Source organism: Alosa sapidissima, chromosome 5, assembly GCF_018492685.1.
Source record: "Alosa sapidissima isolate fAloSap1 chromosome 5, fAloSap1.pri, whole genome shotgun sequence".
NCBI classification, from domain to species: Eukaryota; Metazoa; Chordata; class Actinopteri; order Clupeiformes; family Clupeidae; genus Alosa; species Alosa sapidissima.
The window spans coordinates 9,917,983-9,944,342 of NC_055961.1; the positions used below are offsets into that span (position 1 = coordinate 9,917,983).

The following is a 26,360-nucleotide window of genomic DNA, read 5'->3' on the forward strand; positions in this document are numbered from 1 at the left end:
CTATAGTAACGTCGATAAACATAACCCAAGTTCGCGGCTGAACAGTTCAATAACCAATAAAAATGTACACAATTCACTGTGACGTCTTCATCTTTAATAAAACAACACAAACAAACATGGCGGATAGCAAGAAAAACAACTTATCTGATGTCAGTTGGACTAACATTTTTACATACATTTAAAAGTCCGGTTTTGGTCACACGGACACAATAATTCGTTCTTTTCCCGCCGAGTGTCATGTAAACGTACTGAGTAACACCAGAGTAATCAGTAACACTAAAAGTGGGCCTAATCAGTACCACTGAACAAACCGGGAGAGACACTGACGAGATCAGCAGCATTCAGCATGTTACAGATAACCACCTCATCTGCAGCACACAGCCTATTACAATCTATTACAGCAGCCTATGAAGAGCAGACTCCACACCTCACCAGACCCAAACACAGCCAATCAGAGCCCACACAACCACCAGGCTCAAACACAAGCCAATCTGACTGATCCAAACGCAGCCAACCAGAGCTCACACCCCACAAGGCCTTGACACAGCCAATCAGACCCCACACCTCACCAGGCCCAAACAGAGCCAATCAGACAGTGTGCACAAACCTGAGGCCCTCACCTATGTGCACAGACTTGAGGCCCTCACCTGTGAACACAAACCTGAGGCCCTCACCTGTGAGCAGAAACCTGAGGCCCTCACCTGTGAGCACAAATCTGAGGCCCTCACCTGTGACACAAACTTGAGGCCCTCACCTGTGTGCACAAACCTGAGGCCCTCACCTGTGTGCACAAACATGTGCTTGACGTAGTTCTGCTTGGCGGTGAAGGTCTTGCTGCAGAGCGTGCACTCGTACGGCTTCTTCTCTCCCTGTTGCCCGGCCACCCCCCCGGCACCCCCGGGCTGGCCACCCCCTCCCCCCGGGAACGGGGACAACCCCGGCGGGCCGTGGGTGGGGGGCGCGGGGGGTACGGTGACAAACTGCCCTCCCGCGCCCCCGCCGGAGCCCATGGACTGGGGCAGGCTGAAGAGGAAAGGCTTGGAGGCGCTGGAGGGCTGAGCGGCGAAGATGGCCGGCACGTAGGCATTGCCGGCGGTGCCCATGACCGGGCTGTTGCTGGTGAGCGTGAGGGGCAGCCGCAGACCGCCGGCAGGGCTCTCGCACGCCTGCCGCAGGTACAGCTGGGCCGAGGGCATCGTTGCCCCCGGCGACTGCGGGATCAGCGTCTCCACGGGGCTGGCGCCGGACGCCAGTGACCCCGACCCGAGAGGGCCGTCCGACTCGTGGAGCGTCCGCTCCGGCGACGAATCGCTGACCTCGATGCGCGCCATAGAGAGGGAGGAGGGAGGGCCGTGGTGGGTGGGGGAGGGGCGTCCCGCATCTGACGAGGCCTCCTCCCGGCCCCCGAACAGGAACTGATGTTGCTGGTGGGGATGCTCGGCGGAGTCCGGCTCGGTGCCCACCGAGGAGCTGACGCCCGAGTCGAAGCTCTCGCCCTTGGGCTCGCTCTCGGAGCCCTCGTCCCCGCCACCCAGGCCCCCGCCCCCAGACGACGAGTAGGACATGTAGCTGCTGTAGTCATCCTCCGACTCCTGCTTAATGTGCAGCCCTGCAGGGGGAGACGGAGGGACACAGAGGTGGAGGCAGGGAGAGAGGGAGAGGAAAGGGAGAGAGAGAGAGGAATAGAGAGGGAGAGAGAAGGGGGGGTATAGATGGAGAGAGAGAGAGGAATAGAAAGGGAGAGAGGAATAGAGGGAGAGAGAGAGGGGGGAGAGGGAGAGAGAGGAGAGAGGGGGAGATAAAGAAGAGAAGAGGGAGAGAGAGACAGAGAGAGAGAGAGAGAGAGAGAGAGAGAGAGAGAGGGAGAGAGAGACAGAGAGAGAGAGAGAGCAAATGAAAGACAGATGTCAGCATGGGTTAACATGAAAGGTGAGTCTCACTTGCCTCAGCTTTAGCTTCTGTGACACATCTGGGCGTAAACAGCATACAGCTGGGCTCCCGGAGGAAGCTGCCTGGGACCTGCCGTGCTCACTGGGAGCCTTCGTATGGCACCTACCCTTGCCCCGCCCCTACCCCCTTGCCTGCCCCACCCGCGGCCACTTACCCCCCGGGTGCAGCCTGACGGGGCGAGGCTGCTTGCGGCAGTGGCCGGAGCTCTCCGGCGTGGTACTGAGGTAGCGCTCCACAGCCTGCTGCGACCTCTCGTGGATGCGTGCGATCCAGGCGGGCTCCTGGCCCTGGGTGCCCACTCCCACACCGCCGCCACCCGTGTGCAGGTAACCCTGGTGATGCCCGCCGCCGCTGTCCTTGCCGTTCTGGACGCTCAGGCCGGAGTAGAGCGAGGTGTAGACGCGCTCCAGGCTGTGCTGCTGCTGCGCCGCGATCATGTAGCCGCTCTCCGCGTCGCTGCTGGGGCCCGACGTGCCCGACTCAGGCGTGCCGCGCGGCGTGGTCTCCTGGCACGAGTCGCCGCCGTGCCCGGTGGAGCCCGAGGTCGTCCCGAAGCCACCTGGCGTGCCGGCCATAATGCGCGTGCACTCATCGATGACGCGCTTGATCTGCAGGATGCTGGCAGCTGTGAGGATCTGGAGCGCCTCGGACTGGGCCACGCGCAGGACGCCGCTGTACATGAAGTCGATGAGCTTCTGCACAGACTGGACCGACACCACCGCCGGGATCTCGATGTCACTGTAGCCCAGAAGCAGCTTGTCCTGAGAGGCAAGGACACATATTCATATTCATACAATTGTGACCATAAGTTAACAGTACATACCCTGTACACATGCTAAAGCCAAAAAGATCAATAAAAATCATCTTTTGGAAATTGATCTTAATGCCCTAAAAATCCAACCTTTAAAGGTATACTATGCAGGTTTAGGTATTTTATATAACGGGCTAACCGTTGATGTGCCGTGAGAAAGGTTGGGAATAGGCACCCACCAGCCCAGCACTAAACTCCGAGCGTGGTAAACAAAATCGGATATTTCAGGCAGTAAAAGCTACACCTATGGCTACTCAAAAACATAAGGTTCATTTATCAAATGTTATTTTGAAGTATTAAAAAACATAATTGTGGGGGGCGCTGTGGTGCAGCGGCGCAGCAGGCTACAGCGCCTGTACCACGTACTGGTCCGCGTGTCCACGGGGACCCAGGTTCGAATCAGACCTCATTTCCCGATTCCCACCCCATCTCTCTCTCCCACTTACTTCCTGTCACTCTTCACTGTCCTGTCCAAATAAAAGGCAAAAAGCCCAAAAAATATACTAAAAAAAAAACTAAATTGTTTTAGAATGAAATGGTTGGTAATTAGTACGTTTACAATATATCTACTGACAAGGTAATGTTTCAGATTCTCGCGAGTTTTGGCGGGGCGCCACTCTTGGCTGGTTTTCTCGGTAAGGACTCGCTACGTCTATGCTGTATAGCTATGCTAGGTGAATGATTCACTTATTACAAGTTTGTTTATCATTAAATTAGCTTCATAAAGGTGAAACTCTTGCATAGTGTGCCTTTAAGGGCACCATTTTTCTTGTGAATGAATAATGTATCGTAAATAAATAAATGTTCTTCCTTGCAGATTTTTATTTTTAAAGACCAGTTATTTCATGGATCCAGTATACTATGCAGATACCTAGAGATTGCCATGGTTTTATTTCAGTTAGCATAAGAGCTGGTTTGATTTGCATTGAGAGATGATCTTATGGAAAGTAACCCATGCCAATCGTGAGAAATGGTGAAGGCTATGTGTTGATGTGGGGCTATTTTAATTCCAAAAAGCCAAGAGAACTTTATCATGATGCATAGTATCCTGGACCCATGAAATAACTTTAAAAATACAAATCTGCCTGCCACTATGGGAATTTAACATAGGGGTATGTATACTTATGAGTACAACTGTATATGTATATATTGAGAAATAAACCTTAAGCATACGCATATACTAGTGTGGTAAATATAAGAAAATGTACCATCTTTAACTTCAATCTGGGATGGATGTCAAGACTAGGAACATGTTACCAACCACAAAGTTCCAGCAGCAAATCTAAAGTTCTCTGGGGCGAGGCCCCATCTTATACTGGTTCATCATACACAATTACATTGTTTCTAGACAAAACCATTACATAGAGACATATGACAATACCTAGGCTTTTAATGGATACACACTCATGACCTTCATGCTATAATTCTAGTAGAGACAATAGACAACCCAAGTATAGCCTAATTATTAGTGTTCATTTGTCGTTCGTCGACAAATACCTGCCATTATAATGTGAATTTCTAAAGTAGCATGCTGTCTTTTGCACCCAGGCAGTAGCCTAAACATCCCATTTCCCCCCAGTTTTCAGATTTTATCTGATGGTTATTTATTCCCTTGTATCCATACTTATTAGACAGCATGCTACTTTAGAAAGAAATGTATGTTGCATTAGTGAGACACCCAAAATACTGAAGAAAAATGCCAGTTCTTCCCCAATGTAACATATTGTATGTAAACCATACATTATTATACAAAATGTAATGTTCAGCACAAGCAATTTAGGGAGAGTCTCAAAATGTCTCCCACATACACGTAATATGTGCCATGTGTGTGTGTGTGTGTGTGTGTGTGTGTGTGTGTGTGTGTGTGTGTGTGTGTCTGTCTCTCTGTGTGTATGTATGTGTGTGTGTGTGTGTGTGTGTGTGTGTGTGTGTGTGTGTGTGTGTCCCACCTGGAAGAAGGGGCTGCCTGCGGCCAGCACACAGCGGTGTGCGCGGAGCATGCTGCCATGGATGCGGACGGTGACGTCACAGAAGTGTCCCCTCTGGCGCTGCTCATTGAGGGTTTCCAGCACGGACGAGCTGAAGTTGTGCAGGTTGACGCTGTGCACGCGCTCGCCGCTCATCACTCGACTCGCTCAGAGACAGGACACCGGGGGGAGGATCTGAAGGGGTCACAACACACAGCAGACATTCATAACGATGCAGCAACATCGCAACATACAGCAGACATTACTATAGTTCAGTCAGGACCACTTTGTCAAGAAGGTTGATTGCTATTGGTAATGCATAATGTTTCATTTGGCGGTATGGTTCTGTTCTGGGAGCCCCCTGCCCTTCCATGTGCAAACATGGAAAGCCTAAGGCAGAGAGAGCAGCAAGATAAACCCCCCCATTGGGTACAGGACAGACCTGACATCAATGTCATCAACTAGACATTGATAAGTCAGATGTATGAGGAGGAGATGGGGTGGAGGTGGGTTGCAAAAGGCTTGCAGAGAAAGCAGCAGAGTAGGCAGGCTACAGCAGATTAAAAAGGACGCCCTGAATGATGTTCACCAATATAAGAGTCAGTGATCAGCTGATTAAATTAGCTGGGTAGTCAGCTGAGCAGTTAGCCAAGTTGCTGGGCATGACTCTGTGGCCTGCCTGAACTAACGCGATGCTCCATATGCGGCAACATCGCAACACACAGCAGGCATTCATAACGATGCAGCAACATCGCAACATGACACTTTCAGATAAATGCAGTATCACAATATAGCACTTTCATATAAATAGCAACATCGTAACATGTCACTTTCAGATACAGTGTCTATAAAAAGTATACACCACCCCTTGGATTTTTCCACTTTTACTGCTTTTATAAATGGAATCTTGATCAATTTAATTTGGCCTTCTTTACAATCATTTACAAAAAACCCTCTTTAATGTCAAAGTGAAAGCAGATTTCTACAAAGTAATGTTAATTGAAAATATATAATGCAAAATAAGCAATTGCATAAATATTCACCCCATTGAAGTCTCCTTTGAGTAGATGCACCTTTGGTTGTAATTAAAGCATGAAGTCTGCGTGGATAGGTCACAATTAGGATTGCGCATCTGGATACTTCAATTTTACTCCATTTTTCTTTGCAAAACTGCTTAAGCGGTTGGAAGGGGATCGGGTGTGAACTGCCCGGTCCAGCCACAGATTTTCCATAGGATTGAGGTTTGGGCTTTGACTCGGACACTCCAGAACATTCACTTTGTTGTCTTTAAACCATTTCAGTGTAGTTTTTGCTGTAGGCTTCAGCTCATTGTCTTGCTGGAGAATAAATCTTCTCCCACATCGTAGTTCTCTTGCAGACTGAATCAGATTGTCCTCCAGGACTTCCATATATTTTGCTGAATTAATTTAACTTTTAGCTTTACAAGCCTTCCAGGGCCTGCTGTCATGAAGTATTCCCACAGCATGATGTTACCACCATCATGCTTCAAATTAGGGACGGTGCGTTTTTGGTGATGTGCAGTGTTCGGTGTTCGCCAAAAAATGCACCTAATCTGATGGCCAAAAAGCTCAATTTTGATCTAATCAGACCAACAAACCTTCTTTCATTTGACCTTGGAGTCTCCCACATGTCTTTGGGCAAACATTAGTCGAGAGAGCTTTGCCACTTACCCATAGAGCTTTGACTAATGAAGAACTCCCATGTCAGCTGCTGAAGCTTCTTCAGAGTTGTCATAGGTGCCTTGGTGGCCTCTTCTGAGTTCTTCTTCTTGAACTCAGTTTGTGGTGGCAGCCTTATTCCTTACATCCCTTAATGATGAATTTCACTGAACTCCAGGGGATGACTTGACCATTTTTTTGTATCCATCCCCTCACTTATGCTTGTGAGTTGTTTGGAGTGTTCTTTTGTCTTCATGGTGGAATTGTAGCCAGGAAAACTGATTGACCAGTGAGTAGACCTTCCAGGCGCAGGTGTCTTTATATTACTATACTATACACATTCACTACACTCAAGCGATCCCCATTTCACTAATTGTGAGACCAATTGGCTGGACTGCTGTTGATTTAGGTCAGTTACTTTAAGGGGGGTGAATATTTATGCAAATGCTTATACTGCATCATATATTTTGAATTAACATTACTTTGTAGAAATTTGCATTTCAGTTTGGCATTAAAGAGGGGGTAAATTATTGTAAAAAAAGGCCAAATTATATTAACAAAGATTCCATTTATTAAAGCAACAAAAGGGGAAATATCCAAGGGGGGAGAATACTTTTTATAGGCACTGTAAATGCCGCATGATTGCACCTTCATATAAATGCAGTCACATGACAACGTTACACTTTCATAGGTGCAGCATCACAACCTTATACTTCCACAACACCACAATGTCTGGTAGTTGTTCCCACCAGGAACACAACCCTTCACGTCAGTTTGCAACAAACCCGGTAACCACCACAGTGTTTCCCATACATTGTCAATTCTGCAAACCAACCACCACAAATGGAATTCAATTCTCTGGGAAACACTGCACTAGCGTGTGCCCGAGACGTTAAAAATTGACAATAAGGAAAATGTTGTTGTTTTATCCTACCATGGGCCTGCGAGAAACACAATTTCAATCCTCTATATGTCTTGCACATAAAGCAGATTGATTGATTATAAAGCTGGCTTTGACTTTCAATTCCTTCATTGTATTACTTTTTAAAGAGTTTCTGATCAGCAACCACCTGGTATCTCATTTGGTTTTCTCTATTTCTCTATAATTTTCTTTATTCATGTAATACATTTAGTCATGTATTTCCCCTCGGGGTGAAGTGTCTACAACCTTAATTTCAATTTCAAATTCATATTTAAAGCTGCAGTTGGCAAGTCTGACAGATTGAGGGGACTTAGCCAACATTTTGAATGTTTACAACTCGAATGCCCCTCCCCCACTACCACCGTACACCCTCTCATCGAGTTTGTGCTCGTCGGTGTGCACCAGACTGCACCAGACTGTGATTGACAGTCAGATCTCACGCAGCCCTGCTCTGATTGGACCAGAAGAACCGGGAGCTGTGGATTTTTGCAAAACAAATAACAGGCTCTAGGTGGAAGTAGAAGTGCTTTTTTTCCCCTTCTAAAACCGGCTGATTATTGTTGTTCTGTCGGAGCATAGTGTCGGTTTCAGTGAATATGATCAAAAAAATCTTGCCAACTGCAGCTTTAAATGAATGTTAATAAAATATTATAATATATATGAAGGACACACATGCCTGTCACTCCCACTAACTATCCCACTAACACACAGAGTAGCTCTGTGGTGCGTTTGGGTGCCCTGGGCCCCAGTGGCAGTAGCACAACACCAAAATAATATCACCAACAGATGCAAGTAAGCATGTCAGTTATTGTCTACTCTTTATCGCTGGTTTCAACACCACTTGTTAGATGGTTATTTCAGTGGTTTGAATGTGTGTGTGTCTCTGTATGTAAGGGAGACATCTGTGGGGTGCCTGCTTCAAAGATTTTACATACCAACTGGCAAATCCTTTGCATATGCTGCTGAAACATCATTTGGCTTTTAAATCACTTTGGTAATGAGCTTGCTAGTGAACCGCCATTCGGCTAAAACTAAAAACACCTATTTCCATCATTCCAGGGTGATGAGGACCAAAGTCTGGAGGCCGCAGCCATGCCAGCCAGTACTGAGCTTGTGGTGATGCAGCTAGGGGTACAGGGTGTCTGTTGCAATGGTGTCTGTGGTGATGGAGTCAGTGGTGATGGTGTCTGTGGCGATGGTGTCAGGCAAGAGGAGATGATGGTGTAAGTGGTGATGGCGTCCATGGTGATGGTGTCTGTGGTGATGGTGTCAGGCGAAGGGGATGATGGTTTCAGTGGTGGTGGCGTCCGTGGTGATGGTGTTTGTGGTGATGGTGTCAAGTGTCGGGGATAAGGGTGTCAGTAGTGATGGAGTCAGTGGAGATGGCGTCTGTGGTGATGGTGTCAGGCAAGAGAAGATGATGATGTCAGTGGTGATGGCGTCCATGGTGATGGTGTCTACGGTGATGGTGTCAGAGGTGATAGAGTGAGTCAGTGGTTATGGCATCTGTGATGATTGTGTCAATGGTAGAGGATGATGGTATGTGTGCGGTAGAGGAAAAACTAGACTCAAATATGACAAAATGTTGGGATCATTTTCTGGGCCATCTAGTGATCAATCATAACCCATCTAGTGATCAATCATAACCAACTTAATTTTAAGCATCACACCAATGAACATAAACAATATGTTCAGCTCCATTAGATGTTTTGGCAACAGTGACAGTCTGGCATTTAGCATTGCAGTACACATACAGTATTGGTACTGTTCCCCCTACCAGCAAGTCCATTCACTAAATAATCAAGCCCATTTGATACAGTTACCAAGGGCATGCATGTTTAAATATCCTAAAACATTTTTACAACAAGTATGACTGGTACTGAAGCAAGAAATAGTACAATAGTAACATTTGAAGTCATATAGCAGGGGTATTTGAACAGAAAGTCTTACGCCAAAAAGTTATTCTTTCACAATTCCTACATTAGCCACAGGGTGGCATCAGGGAGCCACACAAATGTAGGTCAACCCGTTACAAGGAGTCAATTCAGGTCAATTTAGGGCCTAGGTGACGCAGTTCTCTCGCTGTAAACTCAGAACCTAACACAAGCAGTTTGCTTCTGGGATTCTGACTTTCATACAGCTTATTGCTTTCTGTTTTAGTTCAGCTGAGGAAGATTGCAATGCTTGAGTAACATAACAGTTTTACAGTTCTGAAGCAGCCGACATCCAACATCAATAATGACTGAATTTATAATCAATGACAGAGAAAAAACAAACATGGACTTAAGAGAGAGAGGGTGGGGGGGTGGAGAGAGAGAGAAGAGAGAGGGAGAGAGAAGAGGGAGAGAAGGAGTGGCAGAGGGAGAGAAAGAGAGGGAGAGAGAAAGAGCGGGAGATAGAGGGAAAAAAAAGAGGGAGAGAGAGAAAGAGGGAGAGAGAAAAAGGAGAGAGGGGGAGAAATAGGGAGACAGAGAGAGTGAGAGAGAGAAAGAGAAGTGAGAGAGAGAGAGAGTGAGAGAGAAAGTGAGAGAGAGTGAGAGAGAGAGAGAGAGAAGGGGAGCCTGCTCAGCTCAGCCTCATATCTGCGCATCTACAGAGCAGTGTAGAAGTTTACATTTAAAGTTCAAATGTTTCACTCTGTCATTCATTAACAAAATGCTTCATTCCAAACAATATGACACTATATTATAACTGTTACTCTTTACACTACAATATATTTTAACTGTTACTCTCTACACTACAATATATTATAACTGTTATTCTCTACACTACAATATGTTATAACTGTTATTCTCTATATTATGGTATATTACAAATGTTAACCTCTCAGTGCTTTTCTCTTTTTAAAATGCAATCTAAATAAAACAACGTACAGAGACTAAATTACATCTTTTTGTGTTTCTCTGTGAAACATCCAGGGTCTAAGGTTATCTGTCTTTGGTCTAAAGAGTAGAGTCCCTGAATTAATTTCATCAGTGAAGGATGTTTTCATTCCACAGGAGACATGCTGTAGAAGAGATGAGCACACTGGCTGCTCCCCAAATAGCTAGTCGTCCCATCTACCAAACTAAAAGGCGTAACTCAAGGTAGGAATTCGGGGGTGGGGGGTGCTCATTTAGTTTAAATCATAGCTTTTACATTGAATAGAGGGAGAAAATAATTTGTGGCCAACAATAACAAAAAACAGCAATACTGATCACTCAAAATCTATCCTTCTGTGCCATTTATATTCCCCCAGTATAGTATTATATATTATATATATCCCCCAATATAGTCCTCCAAGATAATGAGGACACCTTCTCTGACCTCGAGAGAGACATCGTCCACTTTCAGACTCAAAGGCAAGGTATGATCTGTGGAGATCTCAATTGTAAGACTGGGCGTGGGCTTGTCAGCACACAAGGTGATAATTTCATTACAGGAGATAACACCCAGTTCATCCACAGGACTAGAACTAGAACAAGTCCACAAATGCACATGGAAAGGAACTGCTGTGGCTCTGCTGAAGCCTGGGTCTGTGCACGGTCAATAGTAAGCCACGGTGGCACTCCGTTGGTCGGTATACCTATAGCTCTAGGCAGTGGTACTGTGAATTATGCCATAACAGATGGCAGATATAAACATATAACAGATTTAAACTTTAACTTTTTGAGAGCCTTCACAATCAAGCCATTGACATTACTATTGGATCACAGTCAACTAACAGTCTATCAGAACAGAGATTCCCAACATTGATACAAACAAAGCATGGAAAAATATACAAAATCAAACCCAGTGATATTTGGGGCAAATGCAGCTCAGAAAATTATCAAAAGGTCGGTAGCCAGAGAACCCAATACCCAGAACACACCTCTGCAGAGAGCCAAGTCAACCGACTTTATTCTGCAACTAAGAAATAGCGTCTTAGACTCTGCAGTCATTTCAAGACTTCTCTTCTTCTTTACATTTGCCATGATGATCCTAATCCACCTGTCAAGTATTATTCAAATGTAACTTTGATACATTTCTATTAAGAAAACACAACGGAGCTCAAGAAAAAGACAAACGAGCATTATGCCATCAAAAGATCAGTTCAATTAGAATTACCGATTACATTGAATGGTTGAACACTTAATGGTTGTGAGGTGTGTGTGTATGAAGCCCTGCATGCAGAAGTATCCTCTGGGTACAGAGGAAAACACCCAACGATGCATGCAAGGCAGAACTAGGCCAGTACCCTGTAATTATCAATATTCAAAAAAGAGCACTCAAATTCTGGCAACACATAAAGATTTGCGACCCCTATTCGCTCCACTGCTTGGCACCCAAAAGCCAGGAGCTGGATATGGGAAGGAGCCCATTGACCCAACTTGTCCTGAAACTCTGTAAACAGCTTCATACCTGAGTACAGTAAAAGACCCAAAACTCAGTAAAACCTTAACAATGTACAGACTCTGTGAGCACAACCTCGCCATTCAAAAAAAAAAAAAGAAAGAAAAAGGCCGACACAGGCAGACCTGGCTGCCCAGAGAGGAGAGGCTGTGCTGCTCACACAGGCAGTCCTGGCTGCCCAGAGTTAGCTAACTAAGTTAGCAACTTGGTTGGCAATGGGAAATTGCATTGCAACCAACAAAGTTACTAACAGGTTAGCAACTATGGTTTTGGGAAACGCACCCCTGGCTGCCAAATTTGTAGCATCTTGGACAGCCAGTGTGGCCACACATACCACAAATGTTTGTGATTATTATCTGATTATTATCTTGTATTTCTGTTCTATCTTAAATTCTGTACACATATTTGTCCTTTATTAATGTGTGTATGTACATGAGCTGAATTTAATTGAAATTGAGAGGGAGAGAGAGTGACATATGTGCACGCACGCACACACACACTTACACGCACACATTTTGCACATCTTGCACATCTTTCATTCTCTGTTTCTCTCTCTCTCCCTCCCTCTATGTGTGTGTGTGTGTGTGTATGTGTTTTCAGAGACAATGGTACTATACTTAGTATGTACATCTGTAATGATGAAATCTGAAAAATATGCGTGAGTAAATATGTGTGTTTAATTGTGTGTGTGTGAGAGAGAGAGAAAGTATATATACTCTTTTGATCCCGTGAGGGAAATTTGGTCTGCATTTATCCCAATCCGTGAATTAGTGAAACACACTCATCACACAGTGTACACACAGTGAGGTGAAGCACACACTAATCCCGATGCAGTGAGCTGCCTGCTACAGCGGCGCTCGGGGAGCAATGAGGGGTTAGGTGCCTTGCTCAAGGGCACTTCAGCCATAGACTACTGATCGGGGATCGAACCGGCAACCCTTCTGTTACAAGCCCGAAGCCCTAACCAGTAGACCACGGCTGCCCCCAAGAGTGTGTGTGTGTTTGAATTAGCAAACATTTGGCTTACCTGTTACAGTTTGACGGTGTTAGGTTGAGAGTGTGTGTCTGTGAGGGTGTATATGTACGTGTGTGTGTGTGTGTGCATGTGTGTGTGTCCAGTCGGTGTTTGTCTTTGATCAGAGCATCTCTTCCTCTCTCTCTCTTTCTCGCTCTCAGGTGATCTGTTGTTCTTTTCAAGGTCTAAACAATAGGAAGAAAGAAGGAGTGTTAGAGTGTCCATACCTGTGTGCATGTGTGTGTGTGTGTGTGTGTGTATAGTAGTGTATCCAATACATTCATCTCTACAGGTTCCGTGACAGCACTCGATCAGAACTAAGGCTCAGAACCCGGAATCAGAACTCAGGTTCAGAACTTGATCAGATAAATAATTTCCCCATGGGAATCTGCCTGTGTACATGTCGGTGTGTGTGTGTGTGTGTGTGTGTGTGTGTGTGTGTGTGTGTGTGTGTGTGTGTGTGTGTGTGTCTGTGTGTGTGTGTACAGTATACATATCTGTACAGCTGTATCTGACTGTGTATATGAGTGTGTGTGTGTGTGTGTGTGTGTGTGTGTGTGTGTGTGTGTGTGTGTGTGTCTGGTCCAATGACATTCCTAATTAGTGTCATTAGTGTAATGTACACAAATGTATGCAAATATGTTCTAACTGGAAATGAGCAGAGGCCAAAGTCTATTGAGAAGGCAGGTTAAGATACACACTCTCACTCACACACACACACACACACACACACACACACACACACTCTCTCTCGCTCTCTCTCTCTCTCTCTCTCACACACACACACACACATACATACACACACACACACACACAGGGGTTGGGGAGGGTATAGGTTAAGATTTAGTTTGACATACATGTACATATAGTTCCATGGACATAAACATACACAAACAGGCCAACAGGCCACAGAAGGACATTACATTAAACAGCTTTACACACACACACATACACACACACACACATACACACACACACACACTGAGGACCTTACATGAGCGTAAACAGCTCTACACACACACACACACACACAGACACTATGTCCACTTCTCAGATGGACATTTCACCATGGAATTATATCAAATTATACCTGTGGACGTACTCACACATGAACACACACACACACACACTCAATCAGAATGTAGAATGGACAGTTGGCCATAAAATTATACCTTTCGAACGGAAACACAAAAACAACCACACACAGGACCTTACATTACCATAAACAGCCACAACACACACACATATAAACTCTCTCTCTCTCTCTCTCTCTCTCCCATACCCACATACATACACATACTGTACACACACTATCTCTCTTTCTCTTTCTCTCTCTCTCTCTCTCTCTCTCTTTCCCATACCCACAAACATACACATACTGTACACACACTATCTCTCCCCCCCCCCCCCCTCCACACACACACATACATACAAGCTCTCCCTCATACACACACACAATTATACCTTCCAAACAGAAACACAAAAACAAAAAACACACACACACACACAGTTTTCATTGTATTTTCTCCTACACAAAATACTACACACACACACACACAAACATGAAGAATTACACCACAAGTTCAACTTCATAATAGCCATCAAGGGTTTGTACACAAAAACACACACACACTGAGAGAGAGAGAGAGAGAGAGAGAGAGAGAGAGAGAGAGAGAGAGAGTTAATTACACACACGTGCACAGCACAGACACACACAGACACAGATACACACACTAAGATGTTATTACACACACATGCACAGCAGACTCACACACAGAGAGAGAGGAAAAGAGAGAGAGACATGCCCGAGACATGCCCGGTCCACACCTTTTTTTAAATCTTGTTATGTGTTATTGTATGTCACTGTAAACACTGGCACTGACACAGAGAGAGAGACAGAGAAAGAGAGAGATAGAGAGAGAGAGGTTATTATCTTAAGTATTGGCCAGTAACTTCCCAAATGCTTCTGACTCCACAACACACGCCAGGTGGTAAAGACATTCGTGTACACACACACACACACACAGACAATATGTTCAATATTCAATATATATATTATATATATTGAATTAACAAAATGTTCACACACACACACACACACACACACACACACACACACACACACCATTAAATTCTCTCTGCCTCATCACCACAAGTTTGATAAACAAACAGGCCGGATCGCTGTGCCCTGAAACGACCTCACCACTCTCTCTCACACACACACACACATAAACACACACTGTTCGTTCATTCTCTATTAGTGTCCTGTTTCTTTAACCTCACTCTCTCTGTCTCTCTTCACGTTCAGTGTTTATAAAGTTATAGTTTATAAAGTAACCACAATTCCTGTGTGACACACACATACACACACACAGTTTCTCTCCTATGTATTTATTTGAATCTTTCAGACACAAAAGAAACACAAAAGAATGTCCAACTCTTAAACTTATGTAGCGTGTGTGTGTGTCTGTGTGTGTAAAGGGGCACCACCGACCACCGTCAAAATATTCCAACTGGCGAATTATAAGGGCGATCACCACAGATTTTGCCTTAACCAAATTACCCAAACTCTTGTGAAAACATTTCTGAGATTGCATGCTGTCATATTTCCGAGGGAGCGCCGTGTCAAGCCCAGGCTGAGCTAAGTTGACACCCCAATGGTAGTTATGTGTAGCGCCTTTAGGTCTAGGCGGTTTATCGGTTTATCAAAAAATGTCGGTATATTATCAAAAGAGATATATAATTATACAATACCACTTGGTGATATGGTTTGGTTTATCGGTTTATCAAAAAATGTCGGTATATTATCAAAAGAGATATATAATTATACAATACCACTTGGTGATATGGTTTGGTTTATCGGTTTATCAAAAAATTTCGGTATATTATCAAAAGAGATATATAATTATACAATACCACTTGGTGATATGGTTTGGTTTATCGGTTTATCAAAAAATGTCGGTATATTATCAAAAGAGATATATAATTATACAATACCACTTGGTGATATGGTTTGATGATGTGTTGCGTTTCTTCCCTAAGAAGTTCCCTAAAAACATGGTAAACAGTAAGTGCAATTCTCACAATTTTAGGACAGTTTAAAATTGTAACAACACTCATTAATGTCTGGCAGCTTTCAGTGACATGCGACAAACTGAATTAAACAGCCTTGTGAGGGAAACAGTCCAGCATATAAGAGTCCCAGAGACTGAAACAGTTCAGCGTAGACTCACAGAGACTGAAGCAGTTATGTGTAAAGGACTCCCAGAGACTCAAACAGTTCTGTGTAGAGGACTCCCAGAAACTCAAACAGTTCTGTGTAGAAGACTAGAAACTCTCCAACAGTGTGATGATATGCAACATGGCTGGACTGATCACAAGTCATATGTGGAACGTTTGAGACTAGGGGGCGGAAAATTTCCGGACACTTTCCATGGGAAGTTAACAGTGTTTCCCATACATTGACTAATCTGTGGCGGGGTGCCATGAAATCAAAATCGGCCGCCACAGATTAATATTCTATGTTTAATTTAATTTAAATTAAATATAAGATCAAATCCTTGCATTGCCATTGAGTTGCGCTTTTTACGCACACAGCCTTTCCTTACCCCGCCCCACTCTCTGTCGTAGCCCGCTGCCCCTCCTCTGCATTTAACAAAGTATTCATGATTGTTGTTGCCACATAGAAGCATTGCATAGAAGACGTCCGGCTAAATTGCTATTAAATCCGCTTAGCATCGTGACCATGCTGCGCAAATTTGTTCAAAACTGCTGCATTGAAGTTAACTCTGCTAAGGTCTTATCTCAACATAGTAGGCTACATTAAAGAGACTAAACTAAGTTAAGTCATGCAATCAAGCAGTATCTCAAAGTTAACGTTAGAATACTTTTTGGATGTCGAATTTAGCATGCTTAGCCTACTTACAGCTGCTTGTCAATTTCGTTGAAGGGCTCATTTTATTGACTCTGACACTGAATGTTTGCAAAATCCCAATGTAAATGGAAAAGTGTTTTCCAAAATTCAAAAGTGCTTGTCCCAAGGAGAAGTACAAACCTTTATTTTAACTATTTAGAAAACGTTATGAATTGCATCCACACATCAGCAGCCTTTTAACTGCGTTAATCACGAACGTCTTAAAGTGACAGGCACTCAATTAGACGTATACACTACCAAGACGATCTTAATACCCCCCCCCCCCCCCGTCCAAGTCAGCTACCGCCACAAATTGAATCCAATTCTGTGGGAAACACTGGTTAAGCTGGGGAATTTTGGAAATATTCCAAATTGGAAACTTTCATGGAATTAAAGGAAATTATGGGAATTAACTGTGAATTTTGGGTAATTCAATCAAACTCTTTCATATACAAACATGTCACTTAAATTCATAGGATTATAATTTTTTTCCCAATGTGTAATCTGGGTTGATTATAGCCACTTGTTTTTGTAACATGATTGCACAATCATTACATAATTATTGGCCAACCCTGGTGATTAATATGTAGTGTGACATACAATAGAATTGGACCGAGTAGAGAGCCCTGTGGAACCTCTTGAGGACAATGAAGGGGGGATGTTGCTCGAAAGTTGAGGTTTTATTTCATTCCTCTGTATTAATGTGACACAGCACCATGGGAACATAAATGAACACATAAATGAAAACGGCACAAAGCTCAGGCTTTCAGGACTGTTGGAATGCATAAAGTCATAACCGACTTCAGATTTGACGCTATAAAGTCTCAGACACTGACTGCTATAGGAGTCTCTAAACGCTATAGGAGCCTCTGAATGTTACAGGAGTTTCGGAATGCTAAAGGAGTCTCTGAATGTTGTATGAGACTAGGAACGCTAAAGGAGCAGGTGTGCTGTGCAGAGGAACACAGACTCAGGAGCCTGTGTGTGCCAAGCATGTTCCAAATGACTTAACTGGCAAAATATTACAGAGGCTGGAGTCATTTAATATCTATTATCTACTTGCTGTAAAGCATGTTCATGGGGGAAACTAACATGTTCAATGAAATATGTCATATGAAATATGTGCATAGACAACAAACTATGGCAATCCTTAAAAATTAATTTGATTTATTAGATTTTTTTCTTTTTCTTTTTAAAATCCTTTCGTCCGCATCGGAGCAGCGTCGGCCATGTTGTCTGCTCTCCGCCGTGAGACCTGCCTGCCGCGTGTGTCTGTGATGGGAGACTGGGATTAGGCTTTGATCTGGTGCTCCCCCCTTTCATCCGCGTCCCTCCTCTCTCCTTCTCTTTCCCTCTCTCCCTCGCTCACAAGAGGTCAGACACAATGGCTACACACACACATACACACACGCGCACAAGCAAGTACCCTCACGCATGCGCACACACACCCCCTACCGTGTGCACGCACACACACACACACACACCCTCTCGCGTGCACACCTACACCCGTCCTGTTACCACAATAAAAGAAAGGAAGGAGACACAGACGCGTACATGCACTAATACGCGCACCCGGGCACACACTCATACACACACACACCCTCACATATGAATCAATTCAGAAGCACAGCTCTGTCTCAAACACACACCCATATGCATATATGCATGAAGAACCAAAGCACACGCTAAGCAACTAATGCAAAAATACACACACACACACACACACACACACACACACACACACACAAACACCATCCATACACACACACACAAAGGATTCTGTACAGCTCCACCCCTTAGCACACACACACACACACACACACACACACACACACACACACACACACACACACACACACATATGCATATATGCATGATGAACCTATTCTCTTTCTGTCTCCCTCCCTCTCTCTCTCTCTCTCAGACACACACTCAGACTGCATCTATGCATAAAAATCACACAAAGAACACACAAACCTGCATACATGAAAATCTAATTATATTCCCATACACACACACACACACACACACACACACACATACACACACACACACACACACATATGCCCAGAGAATTAGAATGATATGCAACATGAGAACTCGCTGGCACACATGCACACACAAAGCCCATTACATGAGAGTGTATATGTCATGTATATTTCATTAGCTTGGACCTCTGCATCTGTATGGATATGTATGCATGCGTCTGGATGGGGATGTGCGCATGGACACTATGCACTCATACTACAGAGATGCAGTATGCATGTGACATCCATATGCAGATCCAGCCTTTGTCCTTCTGAGGGTCTGAGTCTTCATCAGCTACACACATTCATCAGTTCTACCTGTGAACTCACATCCAGTGTCCTGGACACAGTTGTGTGTGTTTGTGTGTGTGTGTGTGTGTGTGTGTGAGTGTGAGTAAGTATGTGTACGTCAATGTGTGGTGTGCCTGTGCGCGTGCAGGCACAACTTTGCGTGTGAATGTGTAGGTTCATGTTTCAATGCCAAGGGCGTAGGTTTGGTCTCAGCTTTGGTGGGGACACATCCCCAACTCCTGTTGTCACAATACCAACATTAGTGTTTCAATACCAATACTAAGTGAAGAATTTCAATTTCGAAACTTTTGCGATTTTTTAAAACTTGATTTGGTTTGTGTGATTTGTGAGATCATTCACATCAGTGGCAATCATAGAATTTGATTGACCCTCCACACACACACACACACACACACACACACACACACACACACACACACACACACACACACACACACACACACACAAACACAGACATACATAGAAAGTGATGGTTGTCATCAGTGTTGGGCAAGTTACTTCAAAATCGTATTATGTATTACTCATTACTGTCATAGTAATTTGTTACATTATAATATGTATCTGAATTGTAAGGCATTACACTACTATTGTATTACTTTTGAGTTAGTTTCACCAAAGTTTTCACTAGAAATATGAATTTGGAATTCTAAATGCAGTTTATTATGCTCAATGCAGCTCATTGCACTTCTAATGGAGGGCGATGTGGTATAACATAATGACTGAGCTAGGCTTAAGGCTAACAACAGTAGAATGCAATAGGCACAGTGATGGCTCATGATGCAATACAAGGAACAATCATAGCCAGAATTTTGTTAAAAGCAGACCAAAGGTGAAAGTCTGGTCAATTGTGATAGAAATGCTGTAACTTTAGGCTTAGGCCTACTCATTAAAATGAACAGAGAGCCCACTACCTGTATATTGCAGCCCAAAACTTAGACATGTCAAGATTTCTGAAACATGTAACATGTATTTCAAATACAAAATAGTATTTTGTCATTTTTATTTTATTGGGTTGAAGGAAATGGCTCTGTATTTTGTATCAAAATACTTTATTGGTGTGTATTTTTGTATTTTAAAAATACTGCAAAATACTATATGTGAAAAACACTAAAAAAAGTAGATACTACACACAGGTGTAATGAATAATTGGTAATTAGGCAACAATGGTTAATGTTTATCGCAATCAGCTAATGTGAGAACAGCTGTGTTCAACGACATTCACAGCTTTTCAGTGACGGCCTTTGCTGAAGCATCAGCTCTGGTCTGAAGTATAAGTATAAGTATAAATACTCTTTTGATCCCGTGAGGGAAATTTGGTCTCTGCATTTATCCCAATCTGTGAATTAGTGAAACACACTCAGCACACAGTGAACACACAGTGGGGTACCCACTAATCACGGCGCAGTGAGCTGCCTGCAACAACAGTGGCGCTCAGGGAGCAGTGAGGGGTTAGGTGCCTTGCTCAAGGGCACTTCAGCCGTGCCTACTGATCGGGGTTTGAACCGGCAACCCGCCGGTCACAAGTCCGAAGCGCTAACCAGTAGGCCACGGCTGCCGAATTGAAAGCTCTGTCAGTCGTTTTGGATAAGCATCAGTTAGATGTAAAATTATGGAATTACTAAATGGAAATGGAAATTCTTGAATTATTCTTAATTCTGATCACACTACATGAACTTGCATACGGTATATCCAAAATGGCATGACGGGGGCCAAATTGTATTGTTTTTTACTGTATAGTTTATAGGCTCAATGTTTGGGATAAAAAAAAAAGCTTTTTTCCAGTGCTTTCATACTTCCTTGAAAAAAGTATTTTGAGTATTTTCTAAATACAAAAATTCAGTATTTTATTTCGATACATTTAAAATGAGGGTAGGCCTATTAGGTATTTTATTTCGAAATACATTCTGATGTATTTTTGCCCATCCCTGCCTGTTCCCAGCATTAGCACAACACTTTGCGATGGTTAGCTTGTCACCTGTGACGATATATGCTAGGCCTAAGTGACTGACCTATATGGGTGCGTTTGGAGATGCCTGATGAAATCAGACGTTGTTGCCACACACCTTGCATGTAGCCGTTCGCTTATTTCCTCTGTGCACGAAGTTATTGTAACCGAAAGTAATGATAAAAGGCACTCCGGGAGGACTTCTTGTCGCCATGGTCAATGCATTTTTTATCTGTGAGTGTGCGCACATGTGTTACGTTGCACATTATGGCAAAGGGGCCATGCCGTTCGTTATACGTTTTCCAAAGTATACTGTATGTTGCAATAAAATAGAAATACATGAATACATTTAGATTAAAAAAAGCAATAATTGCATGAAATACAGCTTGTTCAGGAGTCTCGAAGTGTCCGAATCTGAAGTCTTTTGAGTGGAGTCGCAAGTCAAGTCTGAAGTCATTGTTTTTGCGACCTCATTGTTTTAGGCTAGTGAAAAATAGTTTTCACAAGTGCAAGGATATGTGGATTCAATTAATCATGTTTGCTATGTCATTAGATAAAATAAATGTTCAAAAAACTAACAAGTCAAAGAAAAGCTTTATGGGATGAGATCATAGAAGAAATATCTGGTGTCTCGCAATGTTTTTTTTTATTTCTATGGAAATGCACTTAGTTTATCTTTTATTTCTTTGCATTGTGCAGGCTACTGTACATTCACAAATACACTGCAAGATTGGAAGCCTAGTGGCTTCTTTTCTGTGCTATAGCCTATGCGACTCTCCGTACGGCACACCTATATTCAGCATGACTCCTAACTTTGGTTGAAAGATTGCAGAAGCTAGGTTTAGCTGTGACAATATCCTGGGTAATCCTAACAGCTAATGTTATTTTACAGAGTAGGCTAAAATCCGAATTTGAAAGCCTGATTACTAGTCGCCAGTTTGTATGGCTAGTTTGCCTACTTAGACTCTGCATAATGAAAAAGCTTTGTATGTCCCCTTTCTTCTTGGGTGGCATAGCTGATCTACAAACCACAAAAAGGGGCAAACATGTACATGCTGAAGGGCAAAGGGAATATCAAAATGTTTTACTTTGGCCTTTTATGGGGTATGTATTGGCAGACAGCCCTGGTAACTTACCGTTGTCATTGACACACCTGCTCGCTTCACTGCAAAGTAGCCTGTGCATTGGCATTCTCCATGCGTGTAGCCTGCGTGTCAGATAACCCTGACGTTTCTTGTATTGTCGTGCTGGCTGTCGGAATGATCAGCAGTACAAATAAGTTCGCTAAAATATTGGTGGGGACAATTTTGTCATCTTAAAATTTTGATTAGGACTAGTCCTTAGCGTCCCACCCTAAATCTACGCCCATGTTCAATGCATATGTTTAGCATCACTGGCACAGCTTCCATGGCTGGTGCCACTCCATCTTTGGCCAGTACTGTGTGTGTGTGTGTGTGTGGTTCTGATGGCACCCATCACAGTGACAGAACACAACTCTCACAGCTCCAAAATCACACTGGAACAGAACCACAGCACGGGGGACGTGGAGGATATGTCCCCCGCAGTGCTGAAGAGACGGCCGTCGTCCCCCTCACTTTTGATAAGGAAAAAAAGCCTTATAGGAACGCTAAATAAATAATAACCTATAGGTTTACGCTAGCTATGTAAAACTCCCCATTAACAGCATCACATCACTAACAACAGCCATCTAAGACTGCACAATCTTGTATTCACTCTGTTAGATTTCTGAAGCCAGTTTGTCTACTAACAACCATCATAAAATAATCCAGGTTACTTGCTTAGCGTAAATCCTCAAATTATGGCTGGGGTCTTTTATTTACTTAGGAGTGTCACGATTCTCCAAATCCTCGATTCGATGCAATTTTCGATTTTAAAGTCACAATTCGATCTTTTTTTTAATATTACTATTAATGCATTACTTATGTTATTTACTCTTTTTGGCCTTTTCCTTCTCTGTTTCGGGGGGCTTTTATTTTGAAACCGCTTTTTATTTTGAAATCGCTCCAACCGCGAGTTTGTAATGTAATCAGAACCAACATTAGGCTAAAACAGAGACGTAAACATAGTGAAATGAAACAACACAGAATGATAATTTGATCGTTTCATCACACTCCGAAGAGACCCAAGGTTAGTGTTCATGGAATATGTACTTATCAATGTGCATTTTAAGCCTTAAAGTAACTTTGGACTGTAACTAGATCATCTTTTCACTTGCTAAGTTGAGTAGGCTAAGTTAGTTTTAATTGACGTGAATGAACAAATACTTCCACACCGGTCATTTCAAAGTAGCAAGAGGGGCTTTGATTTCCATAGGTTGATGTGTATATTTTAACTGGCTGCAGTCTAAAATTAGAGGAGTGTTGACGCTGCAGTGTAGTACGTGCGTGTGCATTTGTGCGTCTTGGCATACATGCTGGATGTGACATTGGTGGTGTGGCTGCATCGTCGATTCTACTTTTAAGTTCGAAGTTCGAGATTGAGATGTAATTTCGATCGATTTCGATATAAAATCAAAATCGTGACACCCTTATTACTTAGGCTGCGCAAAGCACTGCACCTTTATTTGGGGCAGGCTGGTATTCGAGGCAGGCTTTTTTAAATTATTTCTAACCTGCGTTAAGACATGCGTTTCGTTTGGAGTGGCATACCGGTAGGCTATCAAAAGCATAACATTTTTGGTTTGGTTTGGGATTTAATTTACTTTTGGACTGTTTGAATATTTTGCTAAATGTTGGGACTGATGAGCATTGAAATCTGGGGGGTATTTGATGGTTCACTTTTACCTTTCATGCAGTTGAAAAAGTGTCGGTATTTCCACCGCTGTTTATTGCGAGACAAGGCAGCCGTTCATTGAACAGGGGCTGTGCCTGTGCTGTAATGGAAACCTTTTTGCTTAGCCAAGTAGTTTTTTATATGCAAAAGTAGTCATTTTGCATGATTTACTTTCTATTAAATTCGTAGGCTGAAATGCCTTGAGTCGCGGCAACAATAGTGTTTAAATGTAGTAGCCTATGTTTCAGCCTCTGGCAAGCTCGAAGGGGGCGGCAAGCGAATGAGCTTGAGAGCGAGTGTTGGAGACCCATGGTGTAGAAAAATGACTTTTCTTTGCCAACAGAATTAATCCAACCAACAATATAATAAAATATTAAGAATAGGTCTTATTTCATTGTGTTAAATCGAAACAATGTCTTCTAGTGCTGGTGGACTAATAGCCCTACTGGTAGGCAATTATTACCTTTATTTGTCCGGCTATAAATCCGGCTTTCACTAACTTATAAAATACAAGTCTTACCCAACGTTTTTGTTCTAAGAAATTTTTTAAACATAATTTCAAGACACAAATATATTGGCTACTTCAGTTTTCTTGGTGCATAAATCCCAGAGAGTAGGCTACCACACCCCAGAGTGACAGGCCTACTGGTGTTACGCGTTCATTGTGGGTTCCTAAAGCTGAGAATTTAGCGGTGTTACGTCTGCCTGTCACAGACGTGAGGAGTTCTTTGAAGCTTGGGGTAAGGAGAATCACAATGAATCCAGCAAAAAAACAAAAATGCATCACATCTTTTTTTCAGAAGGCAAACATAGTAAGTTGACATACATTTTATACATTCCTAGCCAATGTGTAACTTTCTGTTGCAATTTTCTGTGGGTTGTGGACTGGTAACTTGTTAAGCCAATATGTTCTAACGTTGCATCAATAAATGTTAACGGCAAACACATAGTGGAGATTTGGTTTATACCAGACAATTTAAGTAGGCCTAACTATTTGATCATGCATGTTTGAATCATAGGCATGATGAACTTTTGTTACCATTGGCCCAAGTAGTGTGAAATAAATAAAATAAAATAAAAGTAGAAATGCACATAGCAAGAAGCTGGTCTGAAGGCAGATATGGCGTTGTGCTCATCTCACAGTTTTGACCATTTTTATCAAAAAATATTTTGAAAACAATCAATGGTATTATCTTAATATTCTGGCAAGTTTAAAACATGATGGTCGAAAGTGGGCCAGAGGTGGCGATCCGATAACTGGAAATCTGATCTCACTATGGGTTTGTGTTCACAATTTAAGCTAAAACAGCTCAACTACATATCAGCTACAACAGCTCATCTACATACCAGCTACAACAGCTCAACTACCAGCTACAACAGCTAAACTACAAACAACACCAGATAAGACAACTCTAGGGCTGCAGCTATCGATTCTTTTTGTAATCGATTAATCTAGCACTTTATCGATCGAGTAATCGATTATTTGGATTTTTTTTTTTTTGCATTTTTAAACCAAAACAAATAATGCATAACGAAAATGACATGGCTGTAAAATGATCAAGCAATTGGCACAGAGGTATTTATTCTAACATTTGGCTCCAAAACTAAGCCCATTTATTGCAATTGACCCATTTAGTGTTTATAAGTGCCAGTGCCAACAATTAAATAATGTTTAAAATGCTCCCTGTAAAATTGCAGCCTCTTGTGCATGAACAAAGCTGTTCATACTATGTTGTGAAGTGCTGGGAGGGAGAAGAGGGAAAGCAATTTGATGTATTAATATGCACAACAAGTTTCATGCTGTAATCTAGACCTGACATCAAAGTAAATATCTGTTTTATGTAGATTTCTACACCTGCAGCATTTACCATTAGGCTACTAACAAATAATTTTACTATTCGGCTACTAAAAAATAGCCTACCATTAGGCTACTAAAAAATAATTCCTGGGGTGAGCCTATTTGCTATGGTAACCTAGCAACCTGTGTGTGTGTGTGTGTGTGTGTGTGTGTGTGTGTGTGTATGTGTGTGCACGCGTGCGGTGCGTGAGGGAAGATAAGTGTGCATGCATGTGTGTATAAGAAGGGGTTCTTTTTTAGGCATACTGTCTTGCAATTGAACGTGAATAAGTTTACTACTTAAAAACATCAAAGCTAAACATTATATCACGACATCGCTACAAATACAGTATCTGATTAAAATCAGCCAACATCAATGTAGGCTATAGGCTACGTAGATAGATGATAGATAGGCTAGATAGATTGATAGATAGCCTACTTTATTGACGCTTGGTGAAACAGCATGGAGTGGATGTTTTCGGTTCAGATGCTTGTTCTTTTCCTTTTTGACTATGTAATGATCCCAAAACTTGAAAACTTTAGACATTCTCTACCATTTATGGACATCTTGACTCCGCCATCGCGCCAGCTAAATTCAGAATGTATCACGATTCACGCGCTAGTGGTGTGCTTCCTGAACAACGGTCCGTGCAATCAATGCCGGAACAATCAGATCCCTGCGCGTATAGTGTGCGTCATAGGAATTTAACGAGGCTTCGAGGCAGGGTTTTTGCCTCAAGTAATTTTTGTAATCGAGTTATTCGAGTAACTCGATGAATCGTTTCAGCCCTAGACAACTCAACTACAAAACAGCTCCG

General features: G+C 42.9%; 1 protein-coding gene across 1 annotated transcript in view; it reads right to left on the reverse strand.

Annotated features, from left to right (window-relative positions):
* zbtb20 (zinc finger and BTB domain containing 20) overlaps positions 1–26,360 on the reverse strand; it is a 64,040-nt gene that overhangs the window by 15,912 nt on the left and 21,768 nt on the right. Inside the window, exons 4-7 of the mRNA XM_042091504.1 lie at positions 12,728–12,900; positions 4,711–4,923; positions 2,105–2,711; positions 782–1,609 (exon numbers count right to left, since the gene is read on the reverse strand). Of these exons, the coding sequence (XP_041947438.1) occupies positions 782–1,609; positions 2,105–2,711; positions 4,711–4,884 (1,609 nt within the window). The 5' untranslated portion in view covers positions 4,885–4,923; positions 12,728–12,900. The remainder of the gene's footprint in view (positions 1–781; positions 1,610–2,104; positions 2,712–4,710; positions 4,924–12,727; positions 12,901–26,360) is intronic.